Here is a 14,742-nt window from a genome sequence, read left to right on the forward strand (position 1 = left end):
CCCACACTCTCTCGACCCCTCATTCCCTCCACCCCAAGTCTTCTCGTCCTTGCAACCACCTCCCGCCACGATAAGCGGGCTGCAACGGGCCTCACCGTCCGGCGACTGGGCATCATCCGGAGCCGGAGTGTGCGGGGACCCAAGGGGGTGGAGATCCGCTGCACTCTGGGTGTGGGTGCCTTGGGCCAGCGACTCGAAGGCATGGCCTAGGCGGTGCAAAGAGGGACTGCCGGCCCGGCCTTTGCCGCCAGCGCCAACGCCCTCGGGACAGGCGGAGGCGGGCCCGGGCCAAGGCAGTGTCGCGGGAGGCCGGGGCCATGGGGCGGGAGAACTGGTGCAGCCGCCCTCTTGGCAGTACCAGGCGGCGGAGCCCTGGTGCGCGACCCCCCGCTCCCCCGCGCTCAGGAGCAGCGCCGCGCCGGGGCCCTGCATGCGCCCCTCGCCACGCGCGCCCTCCCAGCGCGCGCGAGCCCGCCTCCCCTCTGCGCGCCGCCTCCTCGCAGGGGAGCAGGGCCCTCGGTTCCGAGGCCCCGCCTCCTGTTTGCTGTCGCCCTGGAAACCATTCCCCTGGCACAATCACGCCTCGGGTAGTGGGTTCGGGTGCTCCCTCCTGCGGGCTGAAATCCGGACCGCAGAGCACTGCGCTGCCTGTTAATTTCAGCGTCGTGGTTCCTGTGGCTTGAGTCATTCCACAATATGGAGAGCAACCGTGCTAGGCAGTGGGCTAGGTGCTGGAGACTGGAAGAAGCTAGAGATGATCCCTGACCTTATGGATCTTACAGCCCATTGGAGGGGAAACATTAAAGCAAGCAACAAAGGAATAAAACAGCTGTAGGTATGGTAAGGGCAATGGGCAAGCAGCAAACTGAAACCAGGAAGGGGACATACGTTAGACAAGAAAAAGATGTCCTGGGCGCCTGGGTGGCTCAGTTGGTTAAGCGGCTGCCTTCGGCTCGGGTCATGATCCTGGAGTCCCGGGATCGAGTCCCGCGTCAGGCTCCCTGCTCAGCGGGGAGCCTGATTCTCCCTCTGACCCTCCTCCCCTCTCATGTACTCTCTCTCTCACTCTCGCTCTCTCAAATAAATAAATCTTAAAAAAAAAAAAAAGAAAAAGATGTCCTTTCTGAAGAGGTGACATTCAAGCTGAAGCCTATGCAAAGGAGGTCAGGAGTTGGCTAGGAAAGAGGGGTAGGAATAGCATCCCAGACAGGAAAGTCTCTGTAACACCCCTGAGAGGGGTAAGAATCTTTCCCTGGAACTAAAAGGTAGCCAGTGCGGCTGTAGCCTGGTGAGGTTGGACCAGATCTATAGGGAGTGGCGGATGGGCCTAGGGTAAGGTCCTTGGGGATTGATCTGAAAACCAGGGCAGTATACAGGGAAAACAATGAGAAAGTAGAGTGCAGCACAATCCCCCCACCCTCAATAACTTGGAAATAGAAAAACGTATCATTTTGAGTCAATCACAGAAAAAATAGAAGTTAGGTGCAGCCCTCAAGACTGTAAAAACTGTAAGTAACCTTTTTGGAGGTTACTACTTTTTGGAAGTAGTGGCAAAGTATGATCCTCCAAAGTCCTAAGTAATATAATTAAGGCTCCAAAAGGTTAATTTGCCTAAAATCACATAGTAGAGCCAGCACTGGAACGCAGGTCTGACCGCAAAATCCCACTCTTCAACATAAATATTATTTAATTTTAGTACACATTATCACTCAGATGGATTACCTACTAGTCATAGAAGTACTGAAGGAGCAATTTGAGGTGCATATTCCAGCAGTGCTCATTCAAGCAGAGTGCAGGTAAGAGAGTACTCTGGTCCAAAAACCCAGCTTTGTTAGCGGGTAGATCTGCCGGTACAGTGAAGGTGGGTCCTCAACCTCACCGTCCAATCTCCACCTGAGATCACTCTTCTCACCCACCCTTGTTTGGAGCCTGGACTTCCCCAAAGGCATGCCTCCAGAAGAGGGCAGGCTGATTGGCAACCATCCAGTCTGTTCTTTCCCATCAGCCTGCAAATCTGGTTTTAGGAGCTCTGGATCCTGGGAGATGGATCTATGACATATGGCTAGCTCACCTAGGCAATGCTGTCCTTTGAGTGTTGAGCGAGCAGCTGCCATACTCTTGAACCTCCAGCTTTCCTGTGAGCACCTTTAACATTCACTGCAAAGCTGAAACATAGCTATGTGCCCCAGGGGGCACAACTAATTCTGTAAGGCAGGAGGAGGAGGTCACAGAGGTAATGTCATAAAGGTGATGATAGCTGTCCAAGTGGCCCCCACCCCTAACCCCTCCTCCCTTTAACATTACCTTGTCCTCCACCTCAAGATACTTTTTGGTTCTTCAAAAAAAAAAAAAAAAGTTTCTCCTTTAAAAAAAAAAATTAGGGCGCCTGGGTGGCTCAGTTGGTTGAGCGACTACCTTCAGCTCAGGTCATGATCCTGGAGTCCCAGGACTGAGTCCCGCATTGGGCTCCCTGCTCGGCAGGGAGTCGGCTTCTCCCTCTGACCCTCTTCTCTCTGGTGCTCTCTCTCATTCTCTCTCTCGCAAATAAATAAAATCTTTAAAAAAAAAAAAAAGTTTCTCCTTAAAAAAAAAAAGATACTTTTTGGTGACCTAGAAGAAACTTTTGAAAGCTCAGCTCAAAGGCTGAAAATTTTCCTGACACCCACTTCCATAAATACACCCCACCCACCCCGTAGAATACCACAGAATCAGTTTGTATATATGAAACACTTCAGTTGCACCTATTTACACACCCAGCATTCCCTACCCACCCCCAAGTCTCTCCAAGACAGGGATAAGTTCACTCCCCCACCCCCCAAGCCTAACCGAATGAAAATTATCAGTTTGGATACTGGGCGGGTAGGAAGATCAGCTGTTGTTTATTCAGTACCTATACCACAGGTGCTGTGTCGGCCTATTTACATCATCTCCACTTTATAGATTAAGAAACTGAAGCACAGAATACAAGGAACTCACGCAAATTCAGCCTCAAGAGTCAGGACCTGAGCACAAGTGTTTGGTTTGTTCTTAAGGAGTCACCAAGTGCTGTCCAATAGAACTTTCTCCAATGATGGAAATGTTCTATGTATGTACTCTCCGACATGGTAGGAACTAGTCACTTGTAGTTATTGAGCACCTGAAATGTCTCTGGTGGGAATGAGGTAATGAATTTTAAGCTTTAACTTTAATAATTTAAATAGCTTCATGTGGCTAGGGATGACAGAGGCAGAAGCCTTCGATTTGAAGTCTACCCTCTTCCTCACTAGCTGGGAGTTTTGGGGCAAGCTGCTACATCTCAAGGAACCGCAGTTTCTTTAGCTATATGGCATCATTATTTCTCTGAGGTTACCTTTTAGCCCAAATGAGCTCATTATGTGAAAAGGACCAAAGCTCTGTATAGGCAGAGAGCAGTTTCAGAAATGAATGGTGCTTGGACGGTAATGGGGGTCTCTGGGTTGGGGCCCTTGGTACAGGTAACATCAGAAACCAATCAGGAGACAACCTCTGATGGGGAACCCCAGGCCCAAGTACCAGCTACACGGTCTTGGGAAGAAAAAGCCCCACCACCCTGCTCCTTTCATATACACAGTGCACAGACCTCATGCAGCCCCAAAGGGGCAAGAAGAGACTTTAATCAGGGAAGGAGGCGGGATCCACCAGAATAAGAAAAGGTACAGCGAGCATGGGAGCAGAGGAGCCAGAGCAGGCGCAAGAGCCCCAGCTCAGAAAGCTCTGGAGGACTCACCCCTTCACCTCCAGCACAGGCACTGCACTGACAGACAAGGCAAAACAGCGGCCCCTCTCAGCTGGGAGGGCACAAAGTGGTCCCTGTGGCCAGAGATGCCTAGCTTTCAGTGCCCAGCTCTGAGGCATGGCTGGTGGCCACCAGTTCAGCCCTTGTCCCCAACCAGCACTGGGTGGCTATCTTCAGGCAGAGCTCAGGAAGCCAGCAGAGAGTCCCAACAACTTCTACTGGGCCTAAGCTCAGGACTAAGAGGGCAAGGGAAAGGAAATGGAGTCTGAAACCTTCCTCCTTCCCTCCCTCTCTCCCCACCTGGGGCTCCTGAGGGGGGGTGGAGGGGGGAGACACACAATAGTCGCCTTCTGGCTCCAGGCCCGCCCAGACCCACAGCGACCAATATGGTACAATCACTGGGACCAGTCACAGCCACTGGAGGTGGAGGTTGTTTTGTTAAAAAAAAAAAAAAAAAAGACAAAAAGGTTACAGTCTCCTACAAGCACAGAATTTAAGTTTCAAGACGTTAAAAAAAATCCGTCCCAGCCCAGGGGACTGAACATCAGAAGCCAGCCTGACCAGGCACGTGTGGCCTTGGGGCAGGTCCACCGCTGCTTTGTTGCCCAGCTAGCAAGCATACCACCCACCTCCCACATCGAACGCCCACCCCGACCCAGCACCCCCCCCTGCCGCCGCCGCTGCTGCTGTCGCCGCTGCCGCTCTGGGGAGTAACTCCAGGATGCCTTCGCAGAGACACGGGGGAGTCTGAGGGGGAAGACCTTGAGATCCAGCCAGACGGTTTAAAACTGTCAAAAGAACCAAGAGGCAGTGAATGGTAATTATTACTGTATCCTGGCAGGCCTGCTCTGGGGAGGTAGGCTGATCTGAGAGCTGCCACTATTCTCAGATTTCTGAGGGATAGGATGGGTCCCAGCACACCTTGTGGGCACCCTTTTTCTAATTCAGCCGGCGCTGAGCAGTGACCTTCAGAGCACTAGCCTTAAACCTAGCACTAGACAAGACAGAAAAATTAAGGGTGAAGTGAGCTTTTCCACAGCTCCCCTTAACCGTGTCATGGAGGCTGCTATAAAGCTCTATCACAGTGCCTTGCTTGAACTGAGGTTGCCTTCTTTAGAAATGGGGGCTCATGAGCAAGGGCTTGGAGACTAGGGGGCCAAGAGCAGAAGGACCGAGGATCTGGTAGTTTCTGTCAAGCTCTGGGTGGTTCTCCAACCATAACAGGCCCTGGAAATATTTTCTGCCCTCAAGTATCCCCCATGGTGCCCAGAATAGCACCAGACAGTTTACAGATCAGAGATTGTGGACCAATGGCCCACAAACTGAACCCAACCTAATGAGTGCTGGCTGGTCCACAAAGTATTTAAAAAAATACAAATTCATTGCCAACCTTGAAAATATAACAGATGTCGGAAACAAATCCAGATTTGGGAATTCTTTTTGAATAGCTGGAAGATGAAATTGTTAACGGGCGGGAGCTCTGTGGCAGTGATCCCCTTCAGATGACACATGTGCTTACCGGGTCCCCAATAGCCCACTTCACTCACATGCATTATCTCCCTGAGCCCTGCGTGCACCTGAGTATGTGACCCCTGCCAAATGCTATGGTACTATCTTGATCTTTGATCTGAAGTTCTAAGTCCCAGTTCCTCCTCTTACTGGCTGAGGGCCCTGAGTAGGTGACTTGACTTCCAGAGCCCAGTTCACTCACCCATAAAATAGGGATAACACATGACTCAAAGATTGTTACAGGGATTAAATGAGATATATAAATGTGCTTCGCTGTGTAATTATACAAATGCAGTTACCATCTGAGACTAAGAGAGCACTATATGTTGGCTAATTGAATTTAAATTTAAAAAGGAAAGAAATGCAGTAACCATAATTAAATGACTGGTGAATGAGCCAAATATTAAATCAGGACAAGAACCATTTTCCTTTGCAGTTGAATATAGAGGCCTCCTAGTGCCCTGGCCATAAAACTCTGATGCTACAATACCTAGAAAGCTTACTATGTACCAGGTGATCTGCTCTGTGTACATCTCCTCATTTAATACTCAACCATACTAAAAGATACTATTAATAGTCTTGTTTCACAGCTGAGGAAACTAAGGCTTCGAGAGATTCAGTAACATGCCCAAGTAGGCAGTGAAGCTGGACGCACACACAGGTGGTATGACCCCACAGCCTGTGTGATCTGAACAAGCACACTACCCTGCATGCACAGTAAAACTACTTTGTACACTGACTGCCCTCAGTAAAATTAAAGCCCAGGGGAAGAAGGCGTAATTTCCACTTTTAGGAATCTGAGCTCCTTCTGGGCTGGATATGTATGCGCTGGTAGGAGTAAACACTAAATCTACCATCTAGGGATTATGGTTAACTCTAAGCAGAACATGTCAACAAACCAAAGATTGTTCGGAAGAAGAAGAAAAAAAAGAAGGCATGTCCTAATATCTAAATAAAAACAACTGTGTCATCAGCTCATCAGTGTAAACAATTCCTCCTCTTCAGAGGACTGCAGTTGGGAACACAAATAACCAAAGAGGGATCTGGAGGACTGAAGCCATGAAAGTAATGGAAAACAAGTCGAAAATATCATGACTTTAAGTCTGAGAAATAGATGTTGAAAACATTCACATCTGGGGTGCCTGGGTGGGTGAGTCGTTAAGCGTCTGCCTTCGGCTCAGGTCATGATCCCAGGGTCCTGGGATCGAGTCCCACATCGGGCTCCCTGCTCACCAGGAAGCCTGCTTCTCCCTCTCCCACTCCCCCTGCTTGTGTTCCTGCTCTCGCTATCTCTCTCTGTCAAATAAATAAAATCTTTAAAAAAACAAAACAAAAACATTCAAATCTGTTTGAGAAGTAGAATTACACTGATTAACTATCCTATATTCTTAGAAAATTCCAATGTAGATTTAACTTGCCTCACCTGGGGTTTGAGCTAGATACAGGGAAGGACTGTGTACATTTTGAGATGTAGAAAGGAGCATCTAAGTCCCCATGAGAGACTAAGGGAGGTGTCTTCGAGGCACTCAAATACAGAAAATGCCCTGCAGGTCCCAAAGATGACCCCCAGGTCCTCCAGCCCCAAGGCACCTGGCTGACGTGCCACCCACCAGAAGGTCCTATAGGCCTCAGCAAATATTCACACTGCTGGCACCACTTTACCACCAGATGCTAAGTTCTCAACCCACGGCTCCTCCTACTTCTCCTCTCGAAGGACACCAAGAAGGCCCCCCACTTACATTCTTGAGGAACTCCTCAGCTACGATGCGTGCACGAGCGTTGACCGACAACTTCATCTCACTGATCTCCTTGTCAATCTCCTCCATGAAGTGGATCACGAAGTCCACCAACTTGTGTTTGTACATCTGCTCTGTGTGGAAGTTGGTGATCAGAAAACTGATGTCATATCCCTGGGTAAGGAAGACAGTAGAGAAGAGAAAGAGAAGAAACAGGAGAGAATTAGCATCCCAGGGCACTTAGTTGGCTATGTCCTCTAGGGTCACTGAGCTACATGCTTCCTACTGGCCATGATCTTCTCCCAAGTCTCATGACCTTCAGGCAGCAGCCTGCCTGCTCTGCTGGGGTGTCTATGCTGGGTCCAAGTAACTAACCCAGGTGAGAATTTTGTGTTGGTCAGGCATCTCTGGAAAACTACCTGTGATAAAACAGTTGCATTCAGTCATGGGAGAGTGAAGAACTTGAAATCTTGTTACAGTAGAATCTAATGAAACAGGAAGAAGAGATGCTGTGGGGAAGGATGGGACTGGGTTGTGTGTGGAAGAGTAATCATTTGTTCTGGGTGGCCCCAGAGGCTAGATCTAGGACCAGGAAGAATGATTTTAGCTCAGGATGAGGATGAACTTGGCCAACACATCAGATAGTGCATGCTGCTCTGCAGAGTAGTTGCTCAGTCACTGGGACTATTTTAAGTTGATTCGGAAGGGAGTCTTTGGAGAGGACTCAAGTACAAAGTCAGACAACAACTGAGCCAATGTCAACTGTGACTTGAGAGAATGATTTAGTTGGTGACAACGCTTACAAAGGATTTCTGATTCATTGTACCCTTTCTGCCGCTAAACTGTAGGCTCTGGGAAGATAAACAACACGTATTTTTTTCCTTTACCCTGGTTGAGGCAGACCCAATTTTTCCTAATTCTGATACCCCTTATTCTCACTCCAGCTGAAATGAAGGCCAACTCTCAATTCAGACAGTGGGTGTCCAACAGCTGGAGAAGCAATCCTGGTTCTACAAACAATCCCAGGCCAATGACAGTAGACTCGGTGGGAGAATCTTGGGTATTATGAACATGTGGATCACATGGTCTCACCTCCACTGGTTTCCTTCGAAGGATAAAAAAGTTCTCTGCTCGCATCATCATGAAGCGCATGAACTTGTGGCATAAAATCTTCTCGATCTCATCAGCCTAGTAAAAGATAAACAGGGCTCCCTAAATCTGACATTACAGGCCAACAGAAACCTATAGCCTGGTCTTCTGAGCTCAATTTCCCCCAGACTCGCCGCAGGTAGTGGGGTTTCACATGGGGAGCAATCACTGCATGAATCATGGGGCATATGATTGCCAACTGAATGTCTACTACATTAGAGCCTCTTCAACTCAACAGGGCATTATCATGATCTCATTTTTGCCCATTCCAGAGAGGTAATTCTGGCAAACCCAAGCCTTTTATCCGCTCCTTTGAGTCCATATCTACATTCAAAGCTGCCTCTCCCTTTCCCATTTCACTAGTACTGTGTTTCCCAAAGTCTATGATATATACACCATCTGGAGTTATCAGAGATAAACTCAGGTGGTCTCCGCTTTAACAACAATGAACATTAAATAATCCCCAAAGTTTTTCCCTGCTGAATTCTCATTATTTCTAGTGAAAGAATTTTGCAGCTAAGTGCTGGTATGTATGCCCTTACCACCTCCCAGCACTTGCTAATCTCCCTTTTTAACAGAGCAGGGCCCAAGGATAGAGCTTTCTGTAGGCAACAGGGCCTAGTCCAAATAACAGCTTTGTTTTCTTTCACTGCAGTTACTTTTTTAGAGTTCTCCCTATCTGACAAGTGATACTTTTTTCCACTATCGCATACGGTTTTTCAAACAAATTTAAGTAAAAGAAAGTAAGTCAATTTAAGGAAATCCAGTAAACAAATAACTGTCTGGGTGGTACACAAATATGGCAAAAATTATAAGAGTGGTGGGAATATTGGGGTGCCTGGGTGGCTCAGTTGTTAAGTGTCTGCCTTCGGCTCAGGTCATGATCCCAGGGTTCTGGGATCGAGCCCCGCATTGGGCTCCCTGCTCCACAGGAAACCTGCTTCTCCTTCTCCCACTCTCCCTGCTTGTGTCCCCTCTCTCATTGTGTCTCTCTCTGTCAAATAAATAAATATCTTGAAAAAAAAAAAGTGGTGGGAATATCAACATCACCTAAAATAACGTAAGAAATTACACTTTGTTTTTTACCCTAAATCTCTTTTTCAAAGTTTATGGTTATCAAATTGGTACTGGTACTATTTATTTTTCTGAACTGGACTTATATCACTTATAAATGATTCTTTGACCTGACACCAAAATGGCCATGGCCTTGGCTGCTACTTTACCTGACTTCTAATCTAGAGCAAGGGCTAGAGGATAGTCTACTCTACTGACCTGCTGAATCTGGCAAATCATTCCCTGGGTACAGTCAAGGAAATAGAGCCTGGGTTTCCTTGCACCTTGAATCTGGCATGACGACCTCTCAGATGGGGATCCCTAGCCTCCTGAGGAGGCAGGGGCTCAGTGGTGAGCTCACCTGTTTCACAGCAATGCTGACCCGGACAGAGTTGATGGAGCCCTCAATCAGAACCTTTTCCTTCTCATTCCTGCTGATGGTCACAGGTTGTAACAGGAGCTCTTTGCTACTCCTGAAAACACAATGTCAGAGAGGCCTCTGTACTATAGAAGAACAGAATGCTCAAGGAGACCCCACAGCAGGCCCTGGAATCTCTATCTGAGACCACAGAGTCCAAGGAATAGGAGACTCACAAGTAGGGGTGCTCCAAGATGGGGGCCAGCGAGTGTGTTCTCCAACAGAAGGAGCAAGGCTCTGGAGTCAGGGTGATAAGGTTTTGAAATCCAGCCTCCTCTGTTACTTTCCTTGGACAAGTTACCCTGCTGGAATCTCAATTTCCTCATCTGTAAAATGACTGATTCCTATTTCACTGGCAAGGATTGAGAGAGATCAAAAAGGGTCAATTGTCTAACAGAGTGCCTGGCACATGGTAGAGCTTTACAAATGACAGCTCTTATTTTAATAACTACAGGCAAACCCATACACCACGTAGGGAACGAGGAGAGAGGCTGCCTTAAGCATAAGGACAAGCTAAAATCAAACAGAGTTTGGCCTCCTTTAATTATCAATCCAGAATGATTCACTTATTCAGCATTAAGACCCCTCTCAGCTCAGCTCCCATTTTGATGCCTCTGAATCTCTAGGTATTTGTGATGGTAATTAAAATGCCCAGTGGAAATCATGTATGTTAAGTAGAGCAACATGAACCATGCTAACCTCTTGTATTTTAAAATTCAAATCATTCCACCATGGTGTGGTAACACTGTTTATCTCAGTTATACATGTCTCAGAGTAAACTTAAAAGGAGAACAGCATTAATTTAACAAAACATAAACTAGATAAGAGAAAATAACCCAAAATATGGAAAATTTGGAGTAAGGAATGAGAGAGTCCAGGTTGGCAGGGGGGAAAAACATTCTTTGATCTTTAAATTACAAAACGACGGAGATGGCATCTAACAAAATTCTCCACTCTCTCCTTAAACTGGGTTCAATAATGACACAGGAGATACTTAACAAACACCCCACTCTGAGAAGTCACACTTTGTGTCAAGTAATCTTGGCTCCAGAGGAGCTGCTCCCCTGTGTTTTGTCCTGCCAACCCACTGACCCTATTTTCTGAATTGCAAATTGGGAACCATTGCTCATTGGGCAACAAGACAAAATATATGAACTGTAAGTTGTCTTGACAACTCCAGGATGGAAATTTGTGGCAGCCTCCAGACAACTGCCATCTCTGAGGCTGAACCCATCATCCCCACCCTGACCTTTCTCTTCCCTACCTGACTTCTACTTCCGGCTTGTTGTGTCGTTCCACAACCTGGGAGGAGAAATTCTCCAGGCAGAGGGCAGCCTGCAGTGTGGCCCGCACGGCACTCAGGTAGGGGCGGAGAGTGGCAGTCTGTAGGAAAAAAAACCCAAGGGAGAGTCAGAATCTGTCTTAGCAAACCCACTGGCCCCCTACTCCAGCTACATGGGAGCCAGGCAGTACTGAGAGTACCTGGCTCTCAGATACCACAGTGAACAAAACAGACTAGGCCTTCAAGGTGCCTTTCATTCTAAGTCTAGAACAGTGGTTCTCAACAGGGGACCATTTTTCTTGCCAGGGGACATTCTGCAATGTAGGGACATTTTTGACAGGACTTGGGGTGGGGTGGAAGTGCTACTGGCATCAAGTAGAGGCCCGGCATACTGCTAAACATCCTAAAATGCACAAAAAAGAATTATTCGGGGTGTCTGGGTGGCTCAGTCAGTTAAGTGTCTGACTCTTGGTTTTGGATTGGGTCATGATCTCAAGAGTTGTGGGATCTAGCCCCAAATTGGGCTGCATGCTCAGTGCGGAGTCTGCTTGATCCTTTCCCTCTTCCTCTGCCCCTCCCCCTATTTGCACGTGCTCTCTCTGTAAAATAAATCCAAAAAAAAAAAAAAAAAAGAATTATGCAACCCCAAATAGTGCTGAGGTTGAAAAATTCTGGTCTAAAGGCATACAGGTGACAATGACTGTTCTCAAATCTGTCTTTTGAGCCAAGAATGGATAAGTCTACTGTGTATTAGGCACTGATCTAAATGCTAAGATCTTATTTATTTTTTTTAAAGATTTTATTTATTTATTTATTTGACAGAGATAGAGAGCACAAGTAGGCAGAGAGGCAGGTGGAGGGAGAGGGAGAAGCAGGCTCTCCGCTGAGCAAGGAGCCCGATGTGGGGCTCGAGCCCAGGACCCTGGGATCATGACCTGAGCTGAAGGCAGCCGTTTAACTGAATGAGCCACCCAGGCGCCCCTAAATGCTGAGATTTTAAAGACCATCTCTACCTTTAAATAGCTCAACTAGGTAGAAAAGACAAAAAATAACTATGACATAAAGGAGAATGAAATGGAACAGAATTTGATTTCCAGAAGAGACCGGTTTGGACATAAAGATGAAAATAGGATTAGGAGGATTTTATAATAAAAAGTAAACTAAGGACATTCCCAGTAGAGGGATCAGCTTCTACCTACACTGGCGTATCTTCAGTTCCTTGTATTAACTAAGTTCTTTCTCACCTCAGGGCTTTACACATGCTGATCCATCTATCTACAGGGTTTTCTTCCCTCTCTTGACCCAAGTCATCCCTCAGACCTTGGCTTATTCAGGGAAGGCCCCTTCCTTCCTCAGGCCATTCTTGACTTCCCTCTTCATAGCATTTATTATAATTTACATGACACATCCTTCATATTTCTTTAGTAAAGTGAATTCTTCACTAGACTGTAAGCTTTGTGGTCAATAGACCATGTCTTTTATTCAAATCTACATACCCTGCACCTAGCTCAATACCTAACATATGCAATGTCTTACTCCTTTTCTATAAAATACCATGTAGAATACCACAAGCAAGGTTAGAACAACACAAAAAAGACATTAAGAATTCCATAAGTAGTGATGAGTAAAGTGCTGCTGTATACAGAAAGCACTTTAGATTCAGTAGATGAGGCTGCAATGGTGGCCTAAAGATTCATGGGTAATCTCAAATGCCAAGCTGTTAATTTTAGCTTTTCTTTTAAGGCAGTAAGGAACTGTTGGGACTTTCTGAGGAGGAAGTTATATGACTTCACCAGTTGCACGGTGGCTCTGTAGAGAATGGACTGGAGGGAAGTGAGACAAAAGGCAGAGAGGGTTATTCAAGGAACGCTGATGAGAGCCTGAGGCAGTGGAAAGGACAAGCAGAGGGTATCACAAGAATTGGACTGTCATAAGATGGAGAGAATAATGGAATCAAAAAACACCTCCCAACAAACTGTGGTTCACCCATAACGATGAAATACTATTCAGGAATAAAAAGGAATAACTAGTGATACATGCAGCACAGATGAATCTCAAATGCATTATGAAACCACATTGGGACGACTGGCTAGTGCAGTCTGAAGAGCCTGCGACCCTTGATCTCAGGGTCGTGGGTTTGAGCCCCATGATGGGTGTAGAAAATACAAAAATAAATAAATAAACTTAATTTTTTAAAAAGCCACAACAAAAGGCCTACATCCTGAAGAATTCCATTTATATGACAATATCAAAAAGGCAAAACTATAGGAGAAAAAAAATCAGTGGTTGCCTGGAAGGGGGAGAAGACAGGACTGATAGCAGAGGGACTTGAGGGAAATTTTTGAGGAAACATTGTTACCTTGGTTGTAGTAGTGGTTACATTATTGTATTTGTCAAAATCCATAGATGACAAACTTAAAAAAAAAGGTGATTTTTAGATGACAAGCCCCATGACACCTGCCCTTTCACAGATAAAATGCATTCTCATGTAATACCTCAATAAAGTTGACTTTTAAAAAATCCAAGTGGGATAGCCTCAATTAGAAAAATAGAAAATCCAGGCTTCTAGCAGAGGTACGAAGACACAAAGCCAGGATAAGCAACATAAAAAGAAAAGCAAGTTTAGAAGAGAAAATGATTTTTGATCTGAAGGCCTAATCTGAAGGTCTCTTCAAGATATCCAGGCAAACCTTAAAAGAGAACTAGAAAGACAGATTCAAGAGCCACCAAAACACACAAGCTCATCAAAGCCGGGACTAGACAGGTACCACTAGGAAAAATGTAAAGAGGAAGGTGGTGAGCCCAAGCCTCAACTCCCGGGAACACCCACATTTATCTAATGGGAGGATTTCCAGGAAAGGAGGGATCAGTAGTATCAGAGCTCACGTACTAGGGTTAAGGTTAACGCGGTTTAATTCTGACCAGGAAGAGGTCTGGGTGGTGGGAGCATAAAAGAGATACTTCTGTGGCGTAGAAGCAAGGCAGGGAGTAAAGAGAAGAGTGGGATAAGAAGTGTAGACGATTCCTCTGGAAAACGGGTCAAGCGGGCAGGAGAGGACAAGACAAGTGTACTTAGGGAAGTTCTCCCCTGGGTGAGGAGACCTTACTATGTGCCTCTGCGACCCTACTACGGGCAATGAGGCCTACTAAGTGCCTTCAGGGCGCTAACACCAGGCTAGGAGGTCCCACTTCCAGCGTCCCCTATGCCTCACAATTCCCCACCTGGATCGAAAGCCAAACCATGAAGCTTGCAAGGCCTGCTTCTTAAGAGGGCGTACCCCGCTCGCCCCTTACTCACTTCGCCTCCCGCCCCGCCCTCTCTCCCAGCCACCTCGTGCCCCCACACCCAGCAGCATCCCTCAGCCCCGGGCCTCTCCGCTGTAAAGCCGCATCTCCCCCAGACCCACAGCTCTGAGGCAAAACAGGGGGTCCCTGGACCGGGGCCCGGCTCTCTCACCATCGCGGGCGCTGGCTGGGCCGGAAAGCGGAAGTGCGGAAGTGGCCAGCCCCTCGACGCCTGCCCTTTCGCGAGAAGCGCAGCCTCAGTCTCCGCCCGGACTTCCGGACGGTACCATCTATGATCCGAGCGTAGAAGGGGGTGCTTAGGAACACTTGGTCCTTTGGAAGTTTCCCCGCTAGGGCTGTCTTGACATTTTTAGACTCCTGAAGTCTCAAGTCGATACTCAAGCTTAACCCGTTATCGATGCAGCTCTCGCCTGTGACTTTGGCCTTCTTGTCTTTGCCACTGTCTTTCCCCATAGTCAGGCAATGGTGCAGCCCGGCCTCAGGTTGGGCACCATATTAGGACAAGGCGAGGCGGAGGAGCCCTTCGTTCCTTCCG

General features: G+C 47.2%; 2 protein-coding genes across 8 annotated transcripts in view; both read right to left on the reverse strand.

Annotated features, from left to right (window-relative positions):
- The window catches only part of TTLL3 (tubulin tyrosine ligase like 3), a 29,352-nt gene extending 25,846 nt beyond the window's left edge, over window positions 1-3,506 (reverse strand). For all 7 annotated transcript variants that reach the window (XM_088027365.1, XM_088027356.1, XM_088027351.1 and 4 more), the window contains exon 1: window positions 96-3,506. In XM_088027365.1, the coding sequence (XP_087883491.1) occupies window positions 96-432 (337 nt within the window). In that variant the 5' untranslated portion in view covers window positions 433-3,506. The remainder of the gene's footprint in view (window positions 1-95) is intronic.
- A 93-nt stretch (window positions 3,507-3,599) lies between these two features.
- On the reverse strand, window positions 3,600-14,660 carry ARPC4 (actin related protein 2/3 complex subunit 4). The gene is made up of 7 exons (XM_088023235.1): window positions 14,596-14,660; window positions 14,359-14,476; window positions 10,884-11,002; window positions 9,563-9,674; window positions 8,092-8,187; window positions 7,003-7,173; window positions 3,600-4,542 (listed from the first exon to the last, which is right to left on the reverse strand). Exons 1-7 carry the CDS (start codon window positions 14,658-14,660, stop codon window positions 4,537-4,539), a joined length of 687 nt encoding a protein of 228 aa, XP_087879361.1. The 3' UTR covers window positions 3,600-4,536.
- Between the last annotated feature and the right edge of the window lie 82 nt (window positions 14,661-14,742).

This window comes from Eumetopias jubatus, unplaced genomic scaffold, assembly GCF_037043125.1.
Source record: "Eumetopias jubatus isolate StellerSeaLion01/CBP00866 unplaced genomic scaffold, mEumJub1_p1.0 scaffold_1, whole genome shotgun sequence".
NCBI classification, from domain to species: Eukaryota; Metazoa; Chordata; class Mammalia; order Carnivora; family Otariidae; genus Eumetopias; species Eumetopias jubatus.

Bases quoted from the DNA above. Each gene is read 5' to 3' on its own strand.
- ARPC4 (XM_088023235.1), bottom strand. From the start codon at position 14,660: ATGGGGAAAGACAGTGGCAAAGACAAGAAGGCCAAAGTCACAGGCGAG. The intron at 9,675-10,883 runs GTAGGGAAGAGA...TTGTGTTTTCAG, and splicing joins AAGCCGGAAGTAGAAGTCAG to GAGTAGCAAAGAGCTCCTGT. The intron at 7,174-8,091 runs GTGAGACCATGT...TTCCTTACCCAG, and splicing joins TTCGAAGGAAACCAGTGGAG to GGATATGACATCAGTTTTCT.